The sequence below is a fragment of the Dermacentor andersoni genome, chromosome 9, assembly GCF_023375885.2.
Source record: "Dermacentor andersoni chromosome 9, qqDerAnde1_hic_scaffold, whole genome shotgun sequence".
Lineage (NCBI taxonomy): Eukaryota > Metazoa > Arthropoda > Arachnida > Ixodida > Ixodidae > Dermacentor > Dermacentor andersoni.
Window position 1 is genome coordinate 67,539,463 of NC_092822.1, and position 24,690 is coordinate 67,564,152.

General features: G+C 44.3%; 1 protein-coding gene across 1 annotated transcript in view; it reads right to left on the reverse strand.

Moving 5' to 3' along the window:
* Positions 1-24,690, reverse strand: part of LOC126528204 (structural maintenance of chromosomes protein 6-like) — an 82,277-nt gene that overhangs the window by 24,871 nt on the left and 32,716 nt on the right. The window contains exons 12-16 of the mRNA XM_055069184.2: positions 17,431-17,612; positions 11,798-11,902; positions 9,484-9,686; positions 7,304-7,520; positions 5,196-5,366 (exon numbers count right to left, since the gene is read on the reverse strand). Coding sequence (XP_054925159.1) covers positions 5,196-5,366; positions 7,304-7,520; positions 9,484-9,686; positions 11,798-11,902; positions 17,431-17,612 — 878 coding nt within the window. The remainder of the gene's footprint in view (positions 1-5,195; positions 5,367-7,303; positions 7,521-9,483; positions 9,687-11,797; positions 11,903-17,430; positions 17,613-24,690) is intronic.

Genomic DNA, 24,690 nt, shown 5'->3' on the forward strand with positions numbered 1-24,690 from the left:
TATAACAATCGAATCCAACACAAGAGCACTCGTTATATCCAACATTCATTGTAAGCATATACTCACAGTAAGCTGATATTTGTGGTGAACACTTACGGTAGGGGTGTGCAAATATATACGGATATTCCATTTCGAATCAAATGGAGAATGCTCGAATAATTCGATTTGCAAATCGAATATCTAATATTCCATTTCTCGAAAATTCGACTTTTTGAATATCGGTACTTTCGATGAATGACCCGGACGTGGTCAGTGCCTCTTAACATGTGCAGCGCTCCCAGGGCCCACGATTTCCATTGGTGCAAGGATCACCCAGGTCGACGATACTGATCAGAACAATTAGCACGACGCAGACAGAGAGAACTACGACAGCAGTGTGTATGGAAAGCACGAGAGCATGTGTGAAGATTGGGCCGATCAGCCATTGGAAGGCACGCTGATTGCATCGAATATGCGAGTTCCACGTGTACGCATGCAGGTGGGAGCTCTGTACCCACATGCAAGCACACGAACAAACTTGACACATGTGCTCGCAGTAGTTGCCTGTTGGTCGACCACAGGCCATCAATCTGACCCCTACACGTGATTCTGCGACTGATCCCAGGTGAGCCGCCCGTAGGAATGTATTAGCGACAAGATTTTTGGGATGGTTTGCACCATTGGCCACACTGTCTAGCTCATTAGGCCTAATGCAGAAGTAGACAGATCTCGACGACGTGCGGGATTCCGAGTCCGTGTCAAAAAGCACACGCACACACTCCACTCAAGACTAAACGACGCCAAAGACCGCACTCGCCAGAATAACTTGTTGTTCTACGATGTGCCTGACTCCACTAAGGCACAAACATATTCCAAGTCGGGAGAAAAAATACCGAAAATTTTCGCAGATACTCTAAAAGTGGATATTTCAAGTAACAACATAGCCAGAGCGCATAGAATCGGGTGATTTGCCACAGGGAAAGCACGGCCACGAATAGTAAAATTTGAGACGTACAAAAGTAAGGACTTAGTCCTTTCCAAGCGCCAAGTTCTAAAGGATGAAAAAAAAATATATTCATAAGCAAAGATTACTGCCCGGCAACAAGACACTGCTGCAAAAAGTTGATCGAATTTGGAAAAGACACAAAAAAGTAATTCAAGTTGCATTACAATAAATTGACTATCGGTGGAAAAACATATGTTTACAATGAAGCTCATAATACTGTAACTGGAATAGAAGCTTTCGATAGCAAACAGAACGGCCTCAGCCCTCGTACTCTTCGCTCTGGACATGAATTCCCATTGAAAGAAATATAGGGGAACGAAAGGGGAGGAGGTTCTCAGCTGTGTTCTTGCTCATTGCTTTTCTCGAAGATGCGTAGTCTTCTGCCAAAGAGGGACGAACTGTGTGCCATTATTGTTGACTGTGGCGCTGACGCTATTGCGTTAACTGAAACCTGGCTGTCATCTAAGAAGGCGAACTCAGTTACATTTTTTTTTTGTTTCAGAGATAAATACACTGTTTTTCAGAGCGATCGCACCGGAAAGTAGGCGGTGGTGTGCTTCTTGCAATCAGTGACCGATCTGAGGGCTTTTGTGTGCCGGTTGTTTCAGATTTAGAAATCATCTGGTGCTGCCTCACAATAAAATTTACAAAACTACTAATAGGAGATTGTTACCGATCACCCTCAAGTCCTTTGTCTTTTTGCAATGACCTGTATGACAACTTTAACCAGATAACAATACGCTACCCTGGAGTGCCAATATATCTAATGGGCGACTTTAGTTTTCCAAACATCCTATGGTCCCACATCACTACGTTTTCTGACCCCTCATCTACTGAATGTAATGAGTTCATTACACTTTGTTCTGACTTCGGTTTCTCACAAATGGTCATGTCACCAATGCGAATAACTCGGCACTCAACCTCACTATTTGATCTGGTGCTCACATCTTCACCCAACAACGCCTCATTCATCGATAACTCACTTACCTGGTCTCAGTGATCACGACATATTGCACTTCACGCTTACATTCCCCCAGCAGTATCAATGCAAACAACTAAAGACAATCAGAAACTTCAAAAGAGCCAATTTTTCTGCCATAAACTCAAGCCCATGTTCATTCTTGACGACTCACCGCAGTTTTTTGAACGATCAGTTGAAAGAAATTAGTGTATGTTCAAAAATAATATGTTAGAAATAAACCATCAGCATGTTCCATTCCAGCGCGTTTATTCTCATAATCAAGCACCCTGGTATAACAGGTTCCTTAATATGCTCTCAAATAGGAAGAGACACCTTTTTCACAACACTAAACGGACAAAAAAGCCTGCACATTGGCTTGATATAAAAACGCTGCCTCTAACTACTCAATTACTGCTAAAAATACTAAGCACACGTTTTTTAACAAAACCCTGCCATTACTACTAAAAACCAATCCGAAGCGCTTTTGGAGCATAGCAAAATGCAAACGTGAAAATAAGATTGCATTAACACAGTCTGGTAGTCAGGTTTCCAGCTATCTTTGCGCAGACGTCTTGAACGGCGCATTTGTGGAATCATTTTCATCTCCCGCACCTAACAACGAACGTCCCGTCCTACAGGGCTGTAGCTTTCCTCCTATGAACCCTATTATATTTGATGCAACAGGAATTTATAAAATAATCAAAAATTTGAAAATTACTTCTTCCTGCGGTGTCTATAAAGTCACCACCAAATTCTTAATTAGCACAGTTGAATATTTGTCTATCATACTGCAATATCTATTCTCGCAATCATAACTCTTGCATGCTTCCGCTAGATTGGAAAACATGAAAAATCTTTCCCGTACACAAATCAGGTGACATTCATAATCTTTTTAATTATAGACTAATTTCTCTTACCTCAGTACCTTGTAAAATTATGGAACATGTAATTTACATGCATCTCATTAACTTCCTTGACGACAATAATTTCTTTACTTCTCACCAGCATGGGTTTAGAAAAAACTCTTGTGAAACCTAGCTTCTAACATTCACAAATGATTTACACTCTAACCTTGACACAGGCTTCACGACGGACTGTATATTTTTGGATTTCGCTAAGCATTTGACAAGGTGTGCCATGTTCTGCTCTTACACATACTAAGGATTTTAAACATGGACCCTACACTACTTAATTGGATCTGTAGCTTTCTTACATCGCGCGTTGTTTGTTTCTGCAAATGAATCTAATTCCTCTTTAGCCCCTGTCGGCTCAGGGCATCCCTCAAGGATCTGTCCTGGGCCCACTTTTGTTTCTTATATACATTAATGACTTACCTACTAATATTTCATCAAAGATATGTTTATTTGTAGACGATTGTGTGATATACCGCAAAATTTCCAATGACTGTGATGTAACAGCTCTGCAAACTGACTTAAATAAAATAACTGATTGGTGCAGCACGTGGAAAATGCAGCTTAACATAAAGAAGTGCAAAACTATGAGGGTTCCTCGTACTAACTCTAGTTTTCCTAATTATTCTCTCACTAATATATCACTCGAATGTGTGACCTCGTATCGTTATTTAGGAGTGAGCATAACTAACCATTTGTCTTGGAAATCGCATATTGATATTATAGTGTCCAAAGCTAACCGCACTTTAGGGTATCTGCGCCGAAATTTTTCTCACGCACCATCATCATTAAAACAATTACTGCATACCACTTATGTTCACTCGCAACTTGAGTATGCTTCATCAATATCAGATCCCTGGCATTCAACACTAATGCACACGCTGGAAGCTATACAAAACCGCTCAGCCCGTTTCATTTTAAATAACTTCAATCAAACAGCAAGAGTAACACACATGAAATGTTAATTAAACCTGCCTCTCTTATCCGACCGCCGAAAACACTCATGCATTTCTCTTTTTCACAAAGTCTATTATCATAACACCTTTTTACACACTCTTTGGATCAGGCCAGCACCTTTGATTTCTTCTCGCCGTGATCATAATCAGAAAGCATATTGCATTTCAATACTATTATGGGCGCGAATTCATTCTTACCAATGACTAGCAAAGACTGGAACAGCTTATCCCCTTCATTAACAGGTATAATTAATCCACTTATGTTTAGAAATGCACTTGAAAACGAACTTTTGCAATATACTTACCATTTGTCTTGCCTATGTGTATGTACCTGTCTCTATTGCAGCGTTTTCATCAGCATCATGATCAAAAAGTTAACAATGCATTTTGTAAATCTACTGTACATAATATGTTTTTTGAACCTCTTTACCATTGTGTACATCGCATTTGTATCTTTTGTACCTCTTTCTTATCATCGGATGTCAACTCAAAATTTGGAATTATTACTGCTGTTATTTATTTTGTTTGAGTTACTTTTACCGATGCTTACTTTGTATTCTCTTAGCCCCTCCCTTCTATAATGTACTATGTACCTTGAGGGTAAAATAAATAAAATGAAATCTCTAACTGTTTTAGAATATGCACGTATAAATTTTTCTCGGATATTCAACGGTAAAATTGTTGGGCAAATTGATTTATTTGTAAGACATTAAATATCTAAAAAACTACTTCAAAGGAGAAATAAATAGATTTCATATCTGCATCTAGCAGGCTAAAGTATACTTTGCCTGAAAATTTTTCTTGTACATGATACAAATTTGTTTTTAAATTTAAGAGACCAGTGTCTCCCGTTAAGTGATTAGGACGATAGTGCCGACTGACAAAAGAAAGAAACAAGAAAACTGTCAGCCAAGGAAGAGCGGGCACGGCCTCCGAGACAAAAGGATGTCACGCGCTCTGTACTGAAAGCATGCGCCTCCCAATCTTGAAGGCTACAGAGTAAACCACTGGAAGCCAAGCCTGGCTAAGCCAGCAGGAAATCCAATGCAGCGGCCCCCATGATCGGGTAGCGCGGCTCAACAGAAGCTATTTAGTCAGGAAAATCGAACTATGGGGTCTTACATCGTCCGAAAAATCGGACACAAAAATGCATTCGCTCTTTGAGAACCCTGATGGTGCATTTATGAAGTCTGGCATATTCACCAAGTCCGAATTTTTTTAGTGCGAAAAATCCGTCAGCAACTATATCGCATCTACATTTATAATATCGAGGTTGGACCATATTGCCATTAGGGCTGTTCCCACGGAAACCACCATGAAAAACTTTGCAGTATACCAGTGTCGACATTCAAAACAACAAAGCAATAAAAGTGCTCCAGTACCTTGATGTCGTTGCTCTCTTTGAGCAGCTTAGTGCGGCCTGCCTCGATCTCCCTGATCTTTGCCGCCTTGGCCTTGAGCTTCGCACGAAGTTCGATTTGCTGCTCCTTCAGCTCAGTCAGCTCCTCATTCACACTGGTGATCTCGCTCACCAACTTTTGCAGCAGTTCTTCCTGCAAGAGACAATACAGTTTCTTTTCATTTCAAAGGCTAAATGGCCACGGTGTTCTGCTGCTCTTAGCAAAGTTCAGGGATTATTGGGAGTTTTATAAATGGCTTTGCATACTCAAAGCTTCACACTCTGCTTAAATTCCTTTGTATGCCCAGCTGTTTGTGTCCCTTACCAGTGGGTGTGCAAACATGCCATGTGAGCAAGGTTAAGAGAGTACAGATATGAAATTTTGTACTTACACAGTAGACTCCGCTTACACTGAACTTGAAGGGACAGACAAATAAGTGTTCCATTCATCCAAATTTTCAATTAGGTGAAGGACATAAATGTCACCGAAAATTATATTACAGCGAAAACTACGAACACCACATTAACAAACTTTTCAGATTAACAAACTTTTCAGAATTTCCCAGTTCACTTCTTATGGTTTCAATGTAAAAATATTTCAGCACTACAAACTTTGGAATACAGAACTTTTCAGAATAACAATCATTATTAAGTTTTCATGTCATGTTAACAATGCCTCAGAACTACTAATTAATATTCCGAAATCTGGAGATTCTTAGAATTCCGTGTACCCTCCACGGCAGCAGAAACAGTAGGCTAGCGGACGACAAGGTGTAGAAAGCGGATGCCGCAATGCATGGGTTCGGAAAACCTGGCACTGCGCTCAATAAAAAAACACAGGAGATAATTTTCTTTCAATCTATTTCGGAGGCGACGACGCATTGGGTTTTGCGAGCGCGTGCTCTGCCCAGGCAACCGTCTCCTAGCAACGGAGGCGCGTCTTTTCCTCCTTTTGCCCTTCTTTCTGCACACACCTTTCTTTCACACTTCCTTCAACGGCCATAATAGCTAGGTGCGCAGAGAAATGTAATCTCCGTACTCGTGGGGACGCCACATGGTCGCACTTGGCACTTTCAGGACACTGTCGTATACGTGCGCTTGCGCTTTGGAGTAGTTCAGGTGTGCACGTCAAGCGAGACAGTTGCGGTGTCCACAGCAAGGAATGTGAAAACAAAACAAGGTACTGCTGCACTTTGCATATTGTAGTTTCATGGCTATTGGAGCTACACCAAAGCTTCATTTGTGCAAGGACGCATTAGTTAGCAAGAAAATTTCCGATAATTCTGCCCAGTCCTCGCGTTCAAAATAGCGCTGCAGACTCCGCATCTCTTGTCGTCAGGTTCAAAACAGGAACATGCACTGGCACAGCAATATCTATGCCTACGTCATTAGAATCATAGATTTCTGCCCTGAACTTCAATGACATTTCTACTGCCTCTTCAAAGCAGGCAACAAGGGCTTCAACAGAGATCTCTTATTGCTGGTGGTATCACTGAAGCAGCAGTGGTAGCCTGACTGCAAGATCCTACTTACAGTATTCACCAGATTCTAACACGCGCTTAATTTTTGAGGGCTTAAAGTAAGAAAATGAAAGTGCACCTGAATGTAACCTGCCGCCACTTCATAAAAGAAATATATGGCATGGTCAATGCCAGGAAATGGAAATAGGGTGCAGGCGTTGACTGTACTTTTGTGGACCTTTAGTGGCAGCGTGACAATGGTCGAAATATGGACTGACCAGATTGCAGGCAATCACATGTTCACACAGTAATGCACTAACAAGCTTTTACTCGCGAAACAAAGCCCCTTAATTTCTAGCAAAATTAACATTTCAGGCTGCCGATTATTCAAATTTTTTGGCTGTTCCAATCGAGTACCATTTATCGGTCAGAAACTGTGTAGGCACTATCCTTCCCAATTCAGTATAACTGAAATGAACATTCCCCAAATTTTCCTGAAGGAAAACAGCCTGAGTCACTAGACAACATGCAAATATAAAAGAGAGAAATAAAGTAAGAAGAAAAAAAGCAAGAAAGAGCAGAGTCAGGTTTCAACTGCTCCCTGACTCGCATATGTGGCGTGGATACTAACCAGCATGGAAACGTTTGTTGGCTCAGGCTCCTCAACGCTCGCCAGCTCACGGATCTTAGAGGACACCTGGACTTCCTCCCGCCTCAGCGATTCCAGCTGGGTTGTCAGGCGACGTGCCTCCTTCTGGCTTTGCAGCAGCTCAGCTCGATTGTCGGCGCATACAGAGTCCAATTCTTTCAGTCTTCTCTCCGCATCTGCAAGCTCTGCTTTCTTCTCCCTAGAAGAAAGGGTAAAAGCACAAGCCCGAGCTGCATTCGTGGTACCAATTTCGACCAATATCACCCAGGATTAGCCCTAATAATCCACGCCGCAGTTTCTATTGCTTTGACCACCAGGAACGAGTCCTGCCTCTCGGCTCATCTCATCGTGTGCTGCCGAGACTGGGCACTTGTAGTTTACATTTGTTTTGCTTTCCTGTATTAAGAGGATATTGTTGAAGACTTATACGAATTGTGAGAAAAGCTGTCTTTCTCAAAAAAGGGGTTTGTTATATAATGTTTACATTGACTGCAAGGAATATAAGACGAGTAAATTTTTTTGTTCCTTTTTTTTTTTTTTTTCACATGTAAGAGGATCACCCTTAGCAAGTATAAAGCTTGTGCAACAAGGTATTTTAATTTGATGTTAACGTTGGTCTCTAACACAGAACCTGGCGTCATCAACATTAACATGGTGCTGTTACACAGAGCAAAGTTTTTGCCAACGGGCAGCAATAAAGAGCTAGGTGTGACGACATTGCCAATAAAAAAAAAAAAAGAGTCACAGTTTCACTCTAAAGGCAATGCATTGATTGCAATAGCAAAGTACTAGGCAGATATATGAAGTAAGGCTAATAATTTTATCGGCCATATAAACTGCTGCAAACATTCGCTTACTAAATTAGCAGGCATGATGTCATGCCCACACAGAGGCTAACATCAACACATCTCACTCAATGACTATGGACACTCGCCGTCACAATGGTGACATGTTAGAGTAACAGCAGTGGCGAGCGCAAGTAAATTTCCTTTCACACTGCCAGTCGCTTCGATGTGAACTAGGCATGCAAGAACACACTGCACATGAAGCCATCAGCTATCTCGGCTATCTAGCTGGCTAGACAGCTATCTAGCTAACTAGACAGCTATCTAGCTGTCTCGCCTTCACACCTGTAGTGTACAGCACTCAGAGCCCCATGATGGAAGAAGAGATTGGACTTGCGCCATCAGGCATATAGGCTCGACGATGGTAGCCGCAACATCAATACAGTCATCTCTTTGTGGGCTTTCTGTTTCTACACGCCCATCACAGATTAACACCAAAATAGGGCCCATGCAGCTGCACTACACAGTGCCAAGCGCAGCCATGGCCACAGTAGGAGAGGAAAAGCAGGCTGAGGTCTTGAAGCTCCCTTCCTCTAAACTTCATGGTCATCATTTTGTGTTCTCGCTGTTTTAGCAATTTAGCATTTCGGGATAACCTAGCCGAGTCATAATATGCAGACTTCTCTATGATGCCTTATAACAGTGTGCATACTTAAGCTTTTTTTTGTATTAGGCCTCCAACTGCACCCTTGACACGCCTTATAATTGAATAAGCACAATATCATAGTAATTAGTTCAGGGCACTAACACCACTTGCCACTATTTCTTTCTGGGGTTTAGGAGCTCGAACCTTCATTTACCATAACAGCTCAGCAGGATCACCAGCCTATTTATTTCCACAGCAGGACGAAGGCCTTTCCCAGCAATTTCCAATTACCACTGCCTTGCCCCAGCTGACACCATCTAATACTGTACCTGCAAATATTGAGATTTCATCATACCACCTCATTCTCGGCTATCATCGACTGCACTTCCCTTCTCTTGGCACACATTCTGTAACTCCAGTAGATAAGCAATCATCAGCCCTATGCATTACATGCATACAAAGCTCTTTGCTCTTTAATCCAAACTGCTGTTTTCCTGTCTCTTGGAACCATGCCCAACATTTTTCGTAGCATTGCTTGTTGTGCGGCCCACAAAAATATGACCACAGAAAATACAACAAGTTAGACATCATGTCAGTACTCCTGTCAAGATCATTATCATCACTTGGCACTTCAAATTTTGAAGTGTTACCGTGGCTTGTACAATGGTACGAACAGTGCCTACGGTAAATGAAATCAACACCAAGCAGAGTACTGAAGAAAAGGCACCCACCGAATCTGATCATCCACATTCTCCTTTAGCAATTCGGCCCGCTGCTTGTTGGAAGAGTAGTAGCGGAAGTCGGGCGCCGGGAACAACTGATCACCCTGTGCCGTGAAGGCCTCCAAGCAATTTGGCGGAATGGTTGCAGCATTCATCATAACGTTTCTTGCCTCATTGTTGGTGTCGATGAGCGCAATCTTCTCCAACGACCTCTGCAAGATCACAAGGTCACATATTAACCCCTTAATTGTTGCGGACGAGCTCAGCTAGTCAATGCGATCTTGGCTAATTTTGCTTTGGACAAGCTCAGCTCGTCAATGGCAATAACACCGTTTTCATAGCTATTTGAGTGAACTCAGCATGTCTACTTAGTTTTTTATTGTTCTACTGCATAGCCGGCAGCAGTGTTAGCATTTGAAATCAGCAGTTATTTCTCTTTCTTTTGTTTTACTACACAGATGTCGGCACTTCTTCGGCCCCTTGAAGGTCACATTGATTCAGTCTTGGTGTTCAACATAGGTGACAGCCATTTTGTCAGTGCTGGAGGGGTGTGCTTGTTGCGGTCTTTCTTTTCTACTACAGCATACACCACTTATTACGTAAGTCACCAGAGCTACGAATTTCTGCACTACAAGCGGAACCACAGTAAAGTGCAGTCCACTTATAACGATACCACATATAACGATATATCGGTTATAACGATGGGTCGACATGAGAGTGTCATTTTATGCATTAGGTCTATGGGGAAAAAAACCATTTATAACGATAGGTTATTCACCGCATATCGGATATAACGATCAAAATTTTGCAGTCTGGACGGCGTTTTCCGTGCCAAACAATCGTAACGTTTGCGTTGCTTAGTTCCCTGAAACGAACGATGTCGAGACGAGGCGATGTTTACCTCCACAAGTTCGTATCTGCCGCCATTACCGCGCAGCGCGTCTCGCCCCGCCCGCGCACGAGTAGGCGCAGCCAACGTTGGCGCTGCGCGCCACAAGATGGCGCTAGCTGCTTCATGCGCGTCGGCCACAGTCGCTCCGAAAGAGAGAGAAAGAAAAAAAGAAGCGACAAGCAAAGCGGCGCGGTGGCGCCCGTCCCGCGTCTCTCTCGCGATAGCAGGCTGACGCCACCGAAGCAGCGTGCAACCAACGGTTCAACCCAGTTCGAAGATGGCGTGACAAAGCGCAAAGCTGTGTCGCTTGACACGAAGATGGATATTTTGCAGGACTCTCGATGCGGCTTCAAGGTGAGCGCCCTCGTGAAGAAGTATGAGCTCGTCCAGTTAACGATATCAACCATCTTGAAAACCGGGAGCACCGCGATTGTGAAGGCAGGAGCTATCAGCGGCCATTCCGATCAGCGCATCCGATCAGCGGAAAAGGGGTTAGATACCCTTTGTACGCCGATGTTGAAGAGGTGCTTTACCAGTGGTTCATCACCAATTGCTTCAAGAAGGCGGGCTTTGTGCGTAAGGACGAACATCCCCAACCCGCTGAGACCGACCCGGTGGAAGTCGCTGACATAACCGAGCTCTGGGAGCTCGTTCCTACTGGTGACACAGGTGGTGTGTCGAAGGAGGAGTTTTTGACTGCAGACAGTGCTGCCTCGTTCTGCGATGAGGTCACCGACGAGGCGATCGCAGAAGATGTGCTGTCTCGACAGACGCTAAGTTGTGCGACGGTGGCGACGACATCAGCGACAGTGACAACGAGATCGACAGTGGCTCCTTGACCCCGACCACGATGTCCACGCAAAGTGCACTGTCGTCGATCGACTCCTTAATTGATTTTATGCATGCTAAAGGATTGCCGCCAGTGTTCGCGCAGCAGCTGGAATCCATGCACACCGCGGTTGTGAAGCTGAAGCTGCCGCAAAAGCAAGTGCAGATTTCGGACTATTTCGGCACGCCTAATCCTTGACACGGTCATTGGCGCTAGAAATAAAGTTTGTTTTTCACGGCCTACTGTATACATCATCTATTCTTTAGAGCAAGTAGTGAATTCGAGTTCAGAGCTGCAAAGGTAAAGAGCACAAACGCGCCTAATCTTTTTTTTTTTTGATAACTGCAGTCCAGATATAGCGATCATCGGTTATAACGATCAAATTTTTCGTCTTTCTCGATATCGTTATAAGTGGACTGCACTGTATAACCAACACAACAGTTTTGACAGACATGTAAGCTTTCTTGTACAAACGAACCCGATACAGCAAAAAAAAAAAAAAAAAACAGGCAGAATACTGCCACCACTACACCCCCCTCCCCCTCGGGTATGGAAGAAAGCAGTCATGCAAGAGAAAAACCATTGGTCACTGTGACAATCACCTGGTCAATAAGGCAGTTGGTCACATCAGGATCTTCAATTTCAAGGTTCTCTAGAAGGTTAGGATATCTCGACGAGCGCATTGCCTTGGACTTGTAGTTGTAAACCTGGTGAAAAGAAAAAGAAAGAATGCAAGGAAACTGAGGTCAGAAAAGCCAAACTGCTACAATGAGCATGAATGCAACTTGCAACTCGATGAAAGCGAAAAGGCATAGCGTAGAACATGACAGTGCCGTGTGGTACATCATGAGCATTTCCTTTAGGGAGCCCCTATATAGAAATGGTAGTACAATGTGTAGACTGCTCATTTACTGTCACTCCATTCACAAGTGTGGTTGTATTTTATTACAGCAAAAATCTGGCAACACACAAGGAAACCTGTTTTTCATTGTACAGTGCTGTCCACTTATAATTACAACAATATACAGAAGAACGAAAAATACGATCATTATAACCAATCATCACTATATCTGGACTGCCAGAAAGAAAAAAGCCGCCGAATACACCTTTGTAGTTCCTAAATCAAATTTGCCACTTACACTAAAAAAAATTGATTGTAGAAAGTAGGCTGTGACAAAAGTTATTTGTACCTCTAAGCAGCAGATCAAGCGTAAGGCGCACTCAAATAGTCCCAAATCTGCACTTCCTTTCACGGGAGTTTCAGATTCACAACTGCGGTGTGCATCGTGTTCAGCTGCTGCGCTAACGCTGGCGGCAATAATTTAGCTTGCGTGAAATCAATGAGTGACTCAATCGACGACAGCGTACTTTGCGTGAACATTGAGGTCGGTGTCAAACGGGCCACTGTCAATCTGATCATCACTGCCGCTGCTGTCGTCACCTCCGTCACACAACGCCGCCGTCCGTCGGAGATCTCTTTGCAGAACAAGGCCCCACTGTGTGAACTCAGAAACTCCTCCATTTAAGCACCACCTCTTTCATAGTCAGTAGTGACATGCTCCCAGAGCTCCATAATGTCAGTGGCTTCCACCATGTTGGTTTCACCCATTCGGGGGTTTCGTCCTGGCGCACAAAGCCTGCCTTTTCCATTGATCGGCACAACCACTGGTTCCAGCTTTCATGATCACAGTGTTCCCGGTATTCAGAATCGTCGGTATCATCAACGGTGCGAGCTAACACTTCAAGTCTTGCAAAATTTTCAGCTTCGTTTAAGTTGCACAGCCTTGGGCTTTGTTGGCGCCATCTTCTAACTGGGCTCGCTGCCTCTGCAGTGCATTTCAGCACTCACCCAGACAGGATTGTAGAAAGGGCAAACGCTGCTTCACTGTTTTTCTTTTTTTTCCCCTCCCTATCGCTATCTTCTCTTTGGACAGGCAGAGCACAACCGTGGGTGACGCAGACGCAAAGCAGCTGGCGCCATCTTGTGGCACGCTGAGTCACGATACTCTTTGTGGATGTCGCAACTGCCGCGTGGGCGGGTGGTGGGGCGCGCTGTACAGTAATGGCGGCAGATACGAACTCGCATAGGCAAACTTTCCGCCCTGTCTCGGCATCGTTAGTTTAAGAGGAAAAATTTTGATCGTTATATCTGATATGCGGTGAATAACATGTCATTACATATGGGTTTTTCCTCATAGCCCTAATACTCTCAAGTTGACTCATTGTTATAACCGATACATCGTTATATGTAGTATCACTATACAAGTAGAGAGCCCTGTAGCACAGACCCGCTGCAGTAAGTCTTGTGGCTATGCACGGCTGAGCGAACATGAGGTCATGGGTTCAATTCCGGCCATGCAGCCACATTCCAAGAGCGGCGGAATGTAAAAGAACACTTCTGTACCATGCATTGGATGCAGGCTTATAGAACTTCTGGTGGCCAAAATTAATATGGTGTCCCTTACTATGACATGCCTCACAATCAGATCATGGTTCTGGCATGTAATTTCACTGCAGCACATAGAATTCTGATGACTGCAAAACATGCTCTGGTCCTCCGTAACGAATGTGCCAATTACTGTGCTTGCCTAACTGCCTCTATACATGTACAATCCACCACAGAAGTATGCAAACCACAGATCTCAGAAATATTTAAATTTCCCGGCACCCTGTAACAGTAGCCAGTAAAACCAAACACCACAATGTAGTCCATGTATACCGGTAGAGGTTGTAAATGCAAATACTAGACTGCGTTGCGAGGCTGCGCAGATATTCAGCTTTTCCTCAAATCTATTCTTCCGTAAAATTGTATTGTTGACCTTACACACAATCAGCTCCACAACATGCTCCTAATACAGTAGAACCTCATTCATACGTTTTGGAAAAAATGCAAGGAAAAAAAAAAACGTTATAAGTGGAAAATGTATTAGAAAGTTTTGCAGGCATAACAGTGGTTGACATCAAAGAATACAAAGTGTTGTACAAATCATTGTTGCATGAGACGCTGAAGCATGCCGAACTAGTGGAGCCCGAGCTGCTCAAGAAGTGCATTGTCATTTTCCTATTGTGTCCCAGTTTAAGATGGCGACTAGAAACCGAAAAGAAATCAAGCTGGTAAGCGACGCGGAAATAGGATGCCAGCATTGTTCCACAAACAATGCCAACAAAAACATTGTTAATGTGGGATTTAGCAGCAAGAAAACATACAACACAATTGCAATTTGGCGATTTACAGAGCGTTGTGCCAAAAGATCGTGTTTTCTGGGAACATATGAACAGGTAAAAAAGAAGCGCAACTGGACTGGATCATTTTTCGTGTTCTCGATTGTGAACATTGGTGCTGGGAAATCCTACGCAACAGGAATGTTGCGATGTTGTGATGACTGATGGAACAGCACAGTGCAGTGGCTCGCACAGATGGCTCGTAAACAAAAAGTCATGAGTTTAAACCCTCATGGAGGCAAAGGCTTTTTTTTTTTATTAAAGGCAAAGATTTCCTGTTGAATATTTTTAACAGCAGCTGTCTGTTTAATATTTTGGCTGATTACAAGAGATAAACACAGATGCAATATTTTACGAATCATGATAGTCACGTTGCAGTGACATTGAAGAACCAGACAGCGCCAAAACTGATTCACGAATGAAACTACGTATTGGACTAACTTCTGCCCCGGAAAACAACAGTCAAAGCACAACGACAGCGACAAGCAGAGTTGTCGGCCATTGAAACCTGAATTATGGGTCAAGGACACCAGCTATTTACAGTTAAACTTGCCTATAACAAAGGTCCATACAACGAATTCCTCGATACTCCGAAGTTTTTCTATTCCCTGTCGTTACTCTACAGAAGCACATGTATTTGTGACCTCTATGTAATAACAAAGTGTCAGCGGGAGACACCCTGGAAATAAATTCCCCCGCCGACCACCTAGTGATCTTGCCCCAAATTTTGTTATTATAGCGCAAGCAACAGCTGCATGCAGTTCCTGCAGTTGCCCCGCCAACGAGGAGTGCAAAGCGATGTCATTGTGCTTGGCACACACATAGCCTCGGCGCCAGCAAGGCTTTCACAGAGTGGCGTGCTGTCGGCACAGGAAGAACAATGCAGACGACGCTGGTCTGTGCGTATCTACGCGCGCATTGAGGCACCCTCTGCATTCCTCGAACCGGACACGTTTCTTACCGCCTCGGCCGAATCTTTTCCTCCTCCCTTCAAACCTCATCCTGCTACTCAAAACGTTGCTACCTCTTACTTGTTCCCAGTGGCTCTGGTGGCGCGCCGGCACCACCACGCTTTGATCGCTGCAGAAGTCTCTGCACTTCACTTCGTTAACCTGACACCAGGTGACACTACTAGAAGAAATGGAACTGTAGGGTTCCATGTCTTGTGAGTAGTGGTGTCTGACACCAGGTGACACTACTAGCAGAAACAGAACTGTAGCGTTCCACGTCTTGTGAGTAGTGGTGTCTCTCAGTCACTTCTCTTTGTCATCATGTCGTTTACTCCTCGTTTTTGACGATGTGCATGCATGTGAGTCGGCTCCTGTGCCCTTGCATCAAATCATTTCATCCAGTCTCATTCTTCAGGCCCACCCAAACTCACTGAAGCTTGGGTTTCCCTGCGCATGAATGGAGCAGCCCCAGACGATGTGCAGTTTTGCGATTTTTTTTGTATGCGGACGACTGCGCCATTATTACCGGAGAGATGTCGGATGACGAGCTGGTGGAAAGTGTCCGTTGTCACAGTAACAACAATGGATCCTTGTAGGTTGATTCATAACCTGCTTTGTCTTCTGTGAAGGAAGTGCTGGATGCCATTGACGTTTTGAGCTGCGTCACGGGCTCGCTACATGGGGACGGAGCAGCGTTGTGTTTCTTGATGTCTTACAAGCGTTGCCATCTCACACAAACAAGCAACAGAGCAAAATAACACTTTTTTGTCACTGAATCAATGTGTTTTGGTATAAGTATACCTCCAGTTCCCTCTTCATTTAGCTTTTGCATTTATTTTTATGATTTTCGTGCGAATACTGCATGTAACGAAAACCCCTTTGCAACGAAAATTTTCAAGCATTTGTAAATTTCGTCATATCCAGGTTTAACTGTATACATGACTCATCGACCATTCTATCGTAATCACTGGCGCTTGTATATGTTTGAGAATGTACGCCACTATTTGCATTGTGCCCGCTATCTGTTTAGATGAGATTCTTTCACTATAGTATCGGTGACAACATTCTGGATTTTTCAGACACATTTAGACGGTCTTGTGCCGTGTGATAACGTTGCAACAGTGGTTAGCCGGTGAAAAAAAGGTCACTGCAAGAAAACATTAATGATCGCGTGTCATAATGTGCACTACTTTGCTCCCACTAAATCTTACACAAATTTTTTTTTTTTCAGGAATACTTTCAGGAATACCAAGCTGTCTGCACGCACCAAACATTCTTAAGCGTTTGGCCCATTTCATTCCTTTCATCACTTTCCACACTTCCATGAAGAAAAAGCTACAACCAAACTTGCCTTGGCTTTATTATTTGTAGGTTTATAATGGTTGTGGTCAACAGCAACAAAAGAGGCGCTCTTCAATTCTTCTCGTCTGCACTCGTGGGCACGCAGCAAATCGCGAGTGGCAACGATAGTAGCCACGTTTACACTGATACGTTACAAGTGTACCCTATTCATACGCCGACGCTTGTAACACAGCTAAGATATTTGCCCACCCTTAGCGGAAGCATGCCGTATTAGGATAGTAGTGAAGACAAATGCCGTAGTTTCCGCAGTGTACCCGCCATGGGTTTCTGTCACTGGCAGCTAAGCGCGCCCATCTCTGTTTCTGTCCCCTCAAAGTGGACATGGCTACGTTATTGCTGCAAACTTGCCGATAGTAATGATATTATTCATTACTGATACAAAATAAACTGCTTCAATGCGCGTAATGTACTCACGAGAAGAAAAAGAATTGCGTTCGGCATGCTCCACCGACCGCCATTTTTGTTTTGGTGTCCTGCACTGTTAAAGCAGCAGCCGGCAATTTGTTGAGCTGTTTTCATCCCGCACTAAATGTGGGATGAAAAAAAAGTTTTCTTTTTGCAGGAAATTTAATCCGCATAATGATTGCGCCCCTGAATTTGCGTCATTTTTTTTTTACAATGAAGTGCTATCATTATGCGAGTAAATATGGTAGATATATCCGGACAGCACTTTGCAACATGCCAGATGAAAATGAACTCACAGTTCCCATGAAGGAACTAGTGATGATGGATGGCTTGCGATCAGCACCCATGACCTTCGACATTATCTGCCGCAGAGTCTTGGCATCCTGGTCATTGTCCACCAAAAACGCGAACAGGAGGCCCCCGAGGCAGCACTCGGTGGCCAGGTCCCAGCGCTGATCCTTCAGCTTCATCAGTGATCCTACAATAATACAACAAGCTACAATCAGGGTGTCTACCAAGTTGACATTTCCAAATTCCCCGAGTTTTCCAGGTTTTCCCTGAGCCCTATTCCAAAATTCCTTGAATGAGCCAGAACTTTGCTTTATGCCAAGACAGGCTGACACCATGTTGCTGTCACTCTCTAGTAAGCATGTTGAAAAAAAAAATGACTTAATCCAGTGTGAGTAGTAAGGAGTAACATCTATTTTATTTAAAAAGAAAACAGAAGGAAGGTGTTAGTAAAATGCACAGCGAAAAAATGGTAAAACCCATTCCAAATTGCGTCGAATATTTTCAAATACAAATGAAAAGGAGGTGCATGAAAAGGAGATGCAATGAAAAGGAATTGATAGCAAGCTCATCAGTATGAGGCCTGAACTTTGTCGCAACTAAGATTCTCTCTCAGCAGCTGGGAAGTCAATCTCAACAGTCCTGACATACTCTCAGCCCATACACAACATCTCAGTGTTGGGTTTCACTGCTTTAAAGAGTTTATTTTGGTTTGGATGAGGGATAGCTGCATCTCGGCATCAGCCAACACTTTGTTTTTTGAGCTCAAGCTCTTTCAGAAGCGGCAGCACGCTTCCTTTCGCATTAATTCCTCATTGCGTCGGTCCTTTCTGTTCTCATTCTCCTTCTACCATGCTTTCACCCCATGGATCATTTGAAGCATCCTCTTGGTCAGTTGTACAGTCTACATCCGATTTTTCAGACTCCCTATGGGCCGCAAAAACATCCGAAAAATCGGGCAGTCCAAAAAAAATGAATGTGGGTCTTTAACTGCTCTTAAGGCCTAAAATTGCCACAGGCACGTCCGAAAAAGCTCTTAAGGCACATTCACACCAAAAGCGGAGTGTCTAAGCGGCCAAGCGGATTTTCAAAGCGGTGAGGCGGCGAGCGCCCGCGCCTGTTCAGACCAGCCGCGTTGTCTGGCTATCCGCACCTCCGAGAAGGCGGGGCATCTCGCAATTTCTTTAGCAATTTCAGGGACGTGCCGCCATCTCGCGGTACTTTGGGTTTGTACGCGCACTTTCGATATTTTTTTCGTCGTGGGTCGGCGCGCTCCCGTCCGCTATCTACTTCTGCAAAATTATGAGCGCAGACGAAGAAGACAAGATCGTTGGCATTTTACTCGTCACTTATCTAGTCGATTTTCAAGATTTGTTACAGCGCAACACAAGACAAGGACAAAAGAAGGTATAAAGTGACGACACGACGCCGTGTCGTCGTTTTATACCTTCTTATGTCGTTGTGTTGTGTTGCGCTGTAACAAATGAATCCCAACAAACTGGCCCAACTTGCCGTTTTGACGCTTTTGAATAACAGAAGCGAAAAGCCCAGAGAAAGACAGTCGTTTACATTTGTTCACCAGCGCTTCCGCAGTGTCGGGTTCTGATTGGCTGCGGCCAAAGCGGCCAACTTATCCGCGCGGAAAAAATCGGTCCGGGCGCGATCCGGCCAAGCGGCCGCGTATTTTTCGCAAAGCGGAAAATCCCAGCCGCTTGGCCAGATTTGCTTGTCCGCTCCGCCTTCGGTGTGAACGTGCCTTCAAGGCCTGCCAGTGCACTTATTAGGTATATCGCTGCTCGCACTGTGACAGGAGACGGGGGTGCACGCATGTATAATTAAGGAATACATACTGCGTCCCGTGACAATCGCCCCTTCCCACGCTTGTTATGCTTCACCGCCTAACAATGCTGTACTAAGGCGAAGCTAACTTTCCGAGACTGGCATTACGCAACGCGCTGTGCTCTGCAAGCTTCGAAGCCAATCGCGAGGATTACAAAGGCAGAGTCGGTGCCATTGCTGACAGCGGCGAATTCTTTCAATGAAACACACGGCACCGCACGGCAAGAAGCTTAATAGTGAGCGTGGAAGCAGCTAGGCCTAACATTGCCGCGGTGGTGGCTACAGCTGCCAGCGGATCTGCGTGCGAGAGCACCGGTTCGAGGCGGCAAGGCGGTGGTGGCTTTGATTAATGCCATTTTAGACCTGCAGTCAGGGCAATATACATTGACTATATGGAGTACGTGGTGGTGCCGCGAAGCCGTGCGAATTTTCGGGCATGTCCAAAAGATCGGGTGTCTGGAAAATCGGTCGTTAACTAGTCTGGCAATTCATCGTGCCGATGACACGACGTCAACGACGATTCGTTGCAATTCCTCAGTTACTGGAGCCAGCATTAACACGATTTTCGTTCCCTTTCGATAAAGTTACAGCTAATTTTCCCTGATAGAAGCACAAATTCCCTAAGTTTTCCCTGAGTAATTCCAGACTATTCAAGTTCCCTGAAAATTCCCAGTTTTCCCGGTTGGTAGACACCCTGTGTAACAATGCATAACTGCCAACCTGTGAACTTCAAAATTCATAAAAATCTCATGGACACGAAAAGGGAGGGGAATAACACACATTTAAATTTGCTCTTAGCATACACTTGTCCGTTACAAACTTTATTAACAATGATTTACCTTTAGATGCAGCACACAAGCAGCAGCAAGCTTGAATTGCCACAGAGTAGCAACATTATTTTGAGATTAGCAACTATTAGAGACTCTGCTGCTGCCAATTTCGCCTGCTTTGGGAATGCGTCCGAGTAAACTTTGTCGAAGCAAGCGCCCTTCTGGTATATGGCGTCTTACACTGCTGCAAGAGAGGGGCACAGGTACCAGCACAATTTCTCTTCTTGCATGTGCTATTTTTCAATCTTGCGATGTCCCGTCTTTCAACAGTGTTAAGATGTTTTAGAGAACAGTTCATTTTTCGCAAAACTTGATGCAAGATTCGTAAAATCATATAACGAGCCCAAATTCGTCAAATTAACGTAGAATTTAGGAGAGTTGTCAGATGTGACAATGCCAACAAGCAGCGCAAAGTGGGCTGAGCCTGCACAAAGCAACGAGAAAACTGTTTTCTGAGAACTGCTGTAATTGTGAAACTTTGCATCACTAGCTCGTTTTGCTCCGTGGTGGTCCTGCAAGTTATCAGCGACAAGCGGTGGCAGTACTGTTAAACAAGCGTGTAGTGGAAATAACAAATGTTACTCCGTGTCACCTTCTGCACGCCCAGCGTGCCCATAGCCACCCGAACCAAGAACCAAGCAAAGGAGCCAATCGCAACTAAGAAATCCAATCCTGATCTGGCTTAATCACAATCAAAAATTCGCCTTGTGACACCAGGATTAGATCACCACGGAGTTGTGCCATTTCAGCTCTACTTCTTCAGCTTTTACGAAGTAGTCACGCTTGTTGAATTACTGCTTATATCAAATTTTTTTCGCCATCCCATTCACATTAATGTAACGAGGGTTTACTGTACATAGGACTTTGCCGGCACCAACAGAGCAGTCCAAATTGTCTGCCAATTCGAATTAAGGGATTTTGAAATATTGGGCTTTCACTGAACATATTCGCACAACCCCACATATCAGGCACATTACTCAAATGGCAAGATGGGTGCTTTCCTAGTATGCTAGATATAGAATAGTTAATGTTATCGGGTGTCCCTGTAGGGAGTTTCTGCATGGACTCCAGATTCTGCAAACTTGACAAAACTCATTTAAAGAATTTTAAATTCTTGATGCACTCGTAGCTGTACTTTTCCTGATCCTGAAGATGCAACGATTGTGGCGAAATGCAATTTTCATTAGACATTTTTGGCACCTGAAAGGACATTTATTTTGAGACATGTTTAGCAAGAATATGGAAAAAACTTTGATAATCCAATCTAAGTTTATCTGAAAACTCGGTTAATTCATAGAATTTGTGCAGTACCGTAATTTGTGATGCCAATTAAACGAGAGAACTTTAAAAGCCTGTGCACATCTATCCGAATAATTTGTAGTTTCTGGTTGTTGGCCTCAGAGACTGGCATGCTGCGACACACTTCTGGCCTTAGATATCTCAAAGGCAATGTCAGATATATAGCCGGCATGGCAGTTTTGGACTCCTGCAATGCTTCAATGTAGTGACACCGATCGCTTCTGGAGCTTGCAATGTATAAATGCATGGCCTCCAAGATCATAAGAATGCAATTGCTGGAACTCCAATTCAGGCACCACTGATTGAGCAAGCGATTATGCAATGTGGGTGCTGATAATCCTTACAGATGAGCGAAGTGCCTATGTTATGTGGTGGTGTACATTAATTTTATGTATTTCCACCTGCTGCAAAGAAGAGTCAGAACATCATCACGATTTTATTTTACGTTGCTGGTTTGTCCTGTGTAAATACAGTAGAAACTCATTGATACGATCCCATTACGTACAATATCCTGGCACCAATGTTGGTGTGCAATTGAGAAGACAAAAAAATTACCTAATACAGTTACATTTCTTTTTTAGGAGTTCATACGGTTCTGAAAAACACAATCTTTCGGCACCAATGCTCAGTAGATCACTGAACTGCAATCGTACGATATGTATTCCGGCCACTAGATTCCGTGTTAACTAGAAAAGGCATGAGGCGCACCCTTTCTTGTTCTACATTTACAGCTATCGCCACCAACCCTATTACGACAAGCATCCTCACTTATCGGTGTCACAGTATGCAGGCCCCTCCCCCCCCCCCCCCCCCCCCATAGGAAGCATACTGCACGCTTTTAATGGGCGATAACCCAAACGCACTGCTGTCCCCTGCTGCAGGCAGCGCAAAGGGTGCATCATGTGCCACTGTGGCAGCATCCTATGCATCATATTGTGCTGCTGCCACCAGCTCGATTTCATTTACATTTCCCATCGCAGACTTAAAGCACTACACAATGGGAAAACAACTATGTTGCGTCTCTGGTCACTTGGGCCTTACCAGCTCAACGCATGTCTGCGACTCGTGCTGCAATGATTTGTGCCGAGTGGGCACGTTAAAATGTCCCGCCACAATGCCCTGCTCGAAGAAACGGCTGGCACCGGCCAAATTCGAGGAGCACAAACGTAAGCTAGCCGAAGCCGTAAAAACGATAACATGCATCTCGCCCCTCGAGCCCCATCAGCGTCTTGTGCTGCAACAATTCACGCATCGCTTCACATTACATAGATTTCAGCTATAGTTGAGTCAATTTTTTTTAGTGACTTGATTGTACATTATTTAAGTTAGGACTTTTTTTTTTTCACTTTCTTTAAAACATATGAATGAGGTTCTACTGCATGCCAGCTGCGTCGCATGTGCCGTCTCGTTTTCTCCACTGCTGGTGTGTTGCATGCATACAATTCCCAACCACATAAAGAATGTTGGCCACGTGGGCATTTCTGTTGGTGACGAAGACAGTGACAGGAGTGATGGGCTGACCTACTAGGCTTCAACAACTTAAAACGGGCCCTGAAACACTTTACCAACTACAGTCAACAACCGATTTTTCGGACTCCATATGGGCTGTGAAAATGTCAGAAGTATTGGACAGTCCGGAAAAAACGAATGCATGCCTTTTACTGCCCCCAAGGGCTCAAATCGCCACATGCACATCCGAAATAGCTTTCAAGGCCTGCCAGTACTCTTATTAGGTGTATCGGTGCTCGTACTGTTACAGGAGACGGCGGGTGCACGCGTGTAAAATTAAGGAATACACACTGTACAGTGACAACTGCCCCTTCCCACTTTAAGTATGCTTCACCGCAATACTTGGCGTATACTTCACCGCGTACCACTGCTGTGGTGAGGCGAAGCTTATTTTCAGAAACCGGCATTATGCAACGCATCGTGCTTTCCGACCTTCAAAGCCATTGGCGAGGATTACAAAGGTGGAGTCGACGCCATTGCTAGCAGTGGCGAATTGTTTTAATAAAAAACAAGGCACCGAAGAGCAAGAAGCTTAGTAGCAGACTGAAGTAGCTAGGCTTAGCGTTGCCGCAGTGGTGGCTACAGCTGCCAGTGAATATGTGTGCAAGAGTTCCTGTTCGAGGCGGCGAGATAATCAAAATGGCGGCGGTGGTGCCTTCGATCAATGCCGTGTCGGACCTGCGGTCATGGCAAAAAGTCTGAAAAATCGGTAGGCGAAGGGTTTTTGTGTCCGAAATTTCAGACTTCTTATACATTGACTCTGCAGGGTATGTGGCGGTGCCTCGAAGGCGTCCAAATTATCGGGTATGTCAGAAAATTGGCCGTCCGGAAAATCGGTCGTTGGCTGTAATCATAGAATGGCCACGCTACTAAAGTATGTTGTCCCATGTATCTCATCCCGCAAAACTTTCTCCAATCCTTCAATTATAAGTGGAGTTATTGCAACGATACCCGGCTTTCTCTTTTTTCGTCTCTGCTAGTGCACTGGAAGCTACAGTGAGGAGAAGTCAAGAGGGCAAAGCCCCGGCCAAAAGTTGGGTGTCACGGTGGTAAAAGGGGTCATCGCAGTAGTCCTTGATGGTCACGATGGCCTACGCTACGCATCATGCCACTGCCACCTCGGAGGCCGCATGCAGCAGATGCAGTTAAGCGCAGTGTGAAGATTAAATAATTCTTCTGTCTTTTTTGACATTGCGCACATATGTATCTTGAAGTTTAACTCGGAATTAGCAGTTATGTATTAGTGAGAATGTTTTTGCGATCACGAAACCAGCCAATAGCGTTAGTGGACCAAGTGCTTTCAATCACATCATTGCACTGCTTTTGAAACAGGATTGTAAGTTCCCTGCTGCATGTACTAATGCAATAATATTTGCCTCACATGTTCACAGGAGCTTCGTTGAAAGAACGGCAATATTTTTTTTACTATGTTCAAAAAGCGTTTCAGGGCATTAAACATGGAAACGGACTTGCAGTCGTCCTGGCCAGTCACCCACAGGGTGCCAGTAGGCGATGACCTGGACGATAATGAGCTCACTCGTGCACCCGGTTTGGCTACAGTTATTGAGTACATGAACGTCGACAGTAGCTTTGTTGAGTGTAGTGGTGGTGACCAAGACATTGTGCATGATTAGCAGGCAAGAGATCATGGGCGGTATTCTCAGGTGATCAATTTGGGAGATGTTTCACATTCGCGTGACTTAGAGACGGATGTGTTTGTATATAGCCGACAGCGCTGCATGCCAAGAGCACCGTCGGCTACATACTTTGATGCGTCTAGCAGCGACTCTC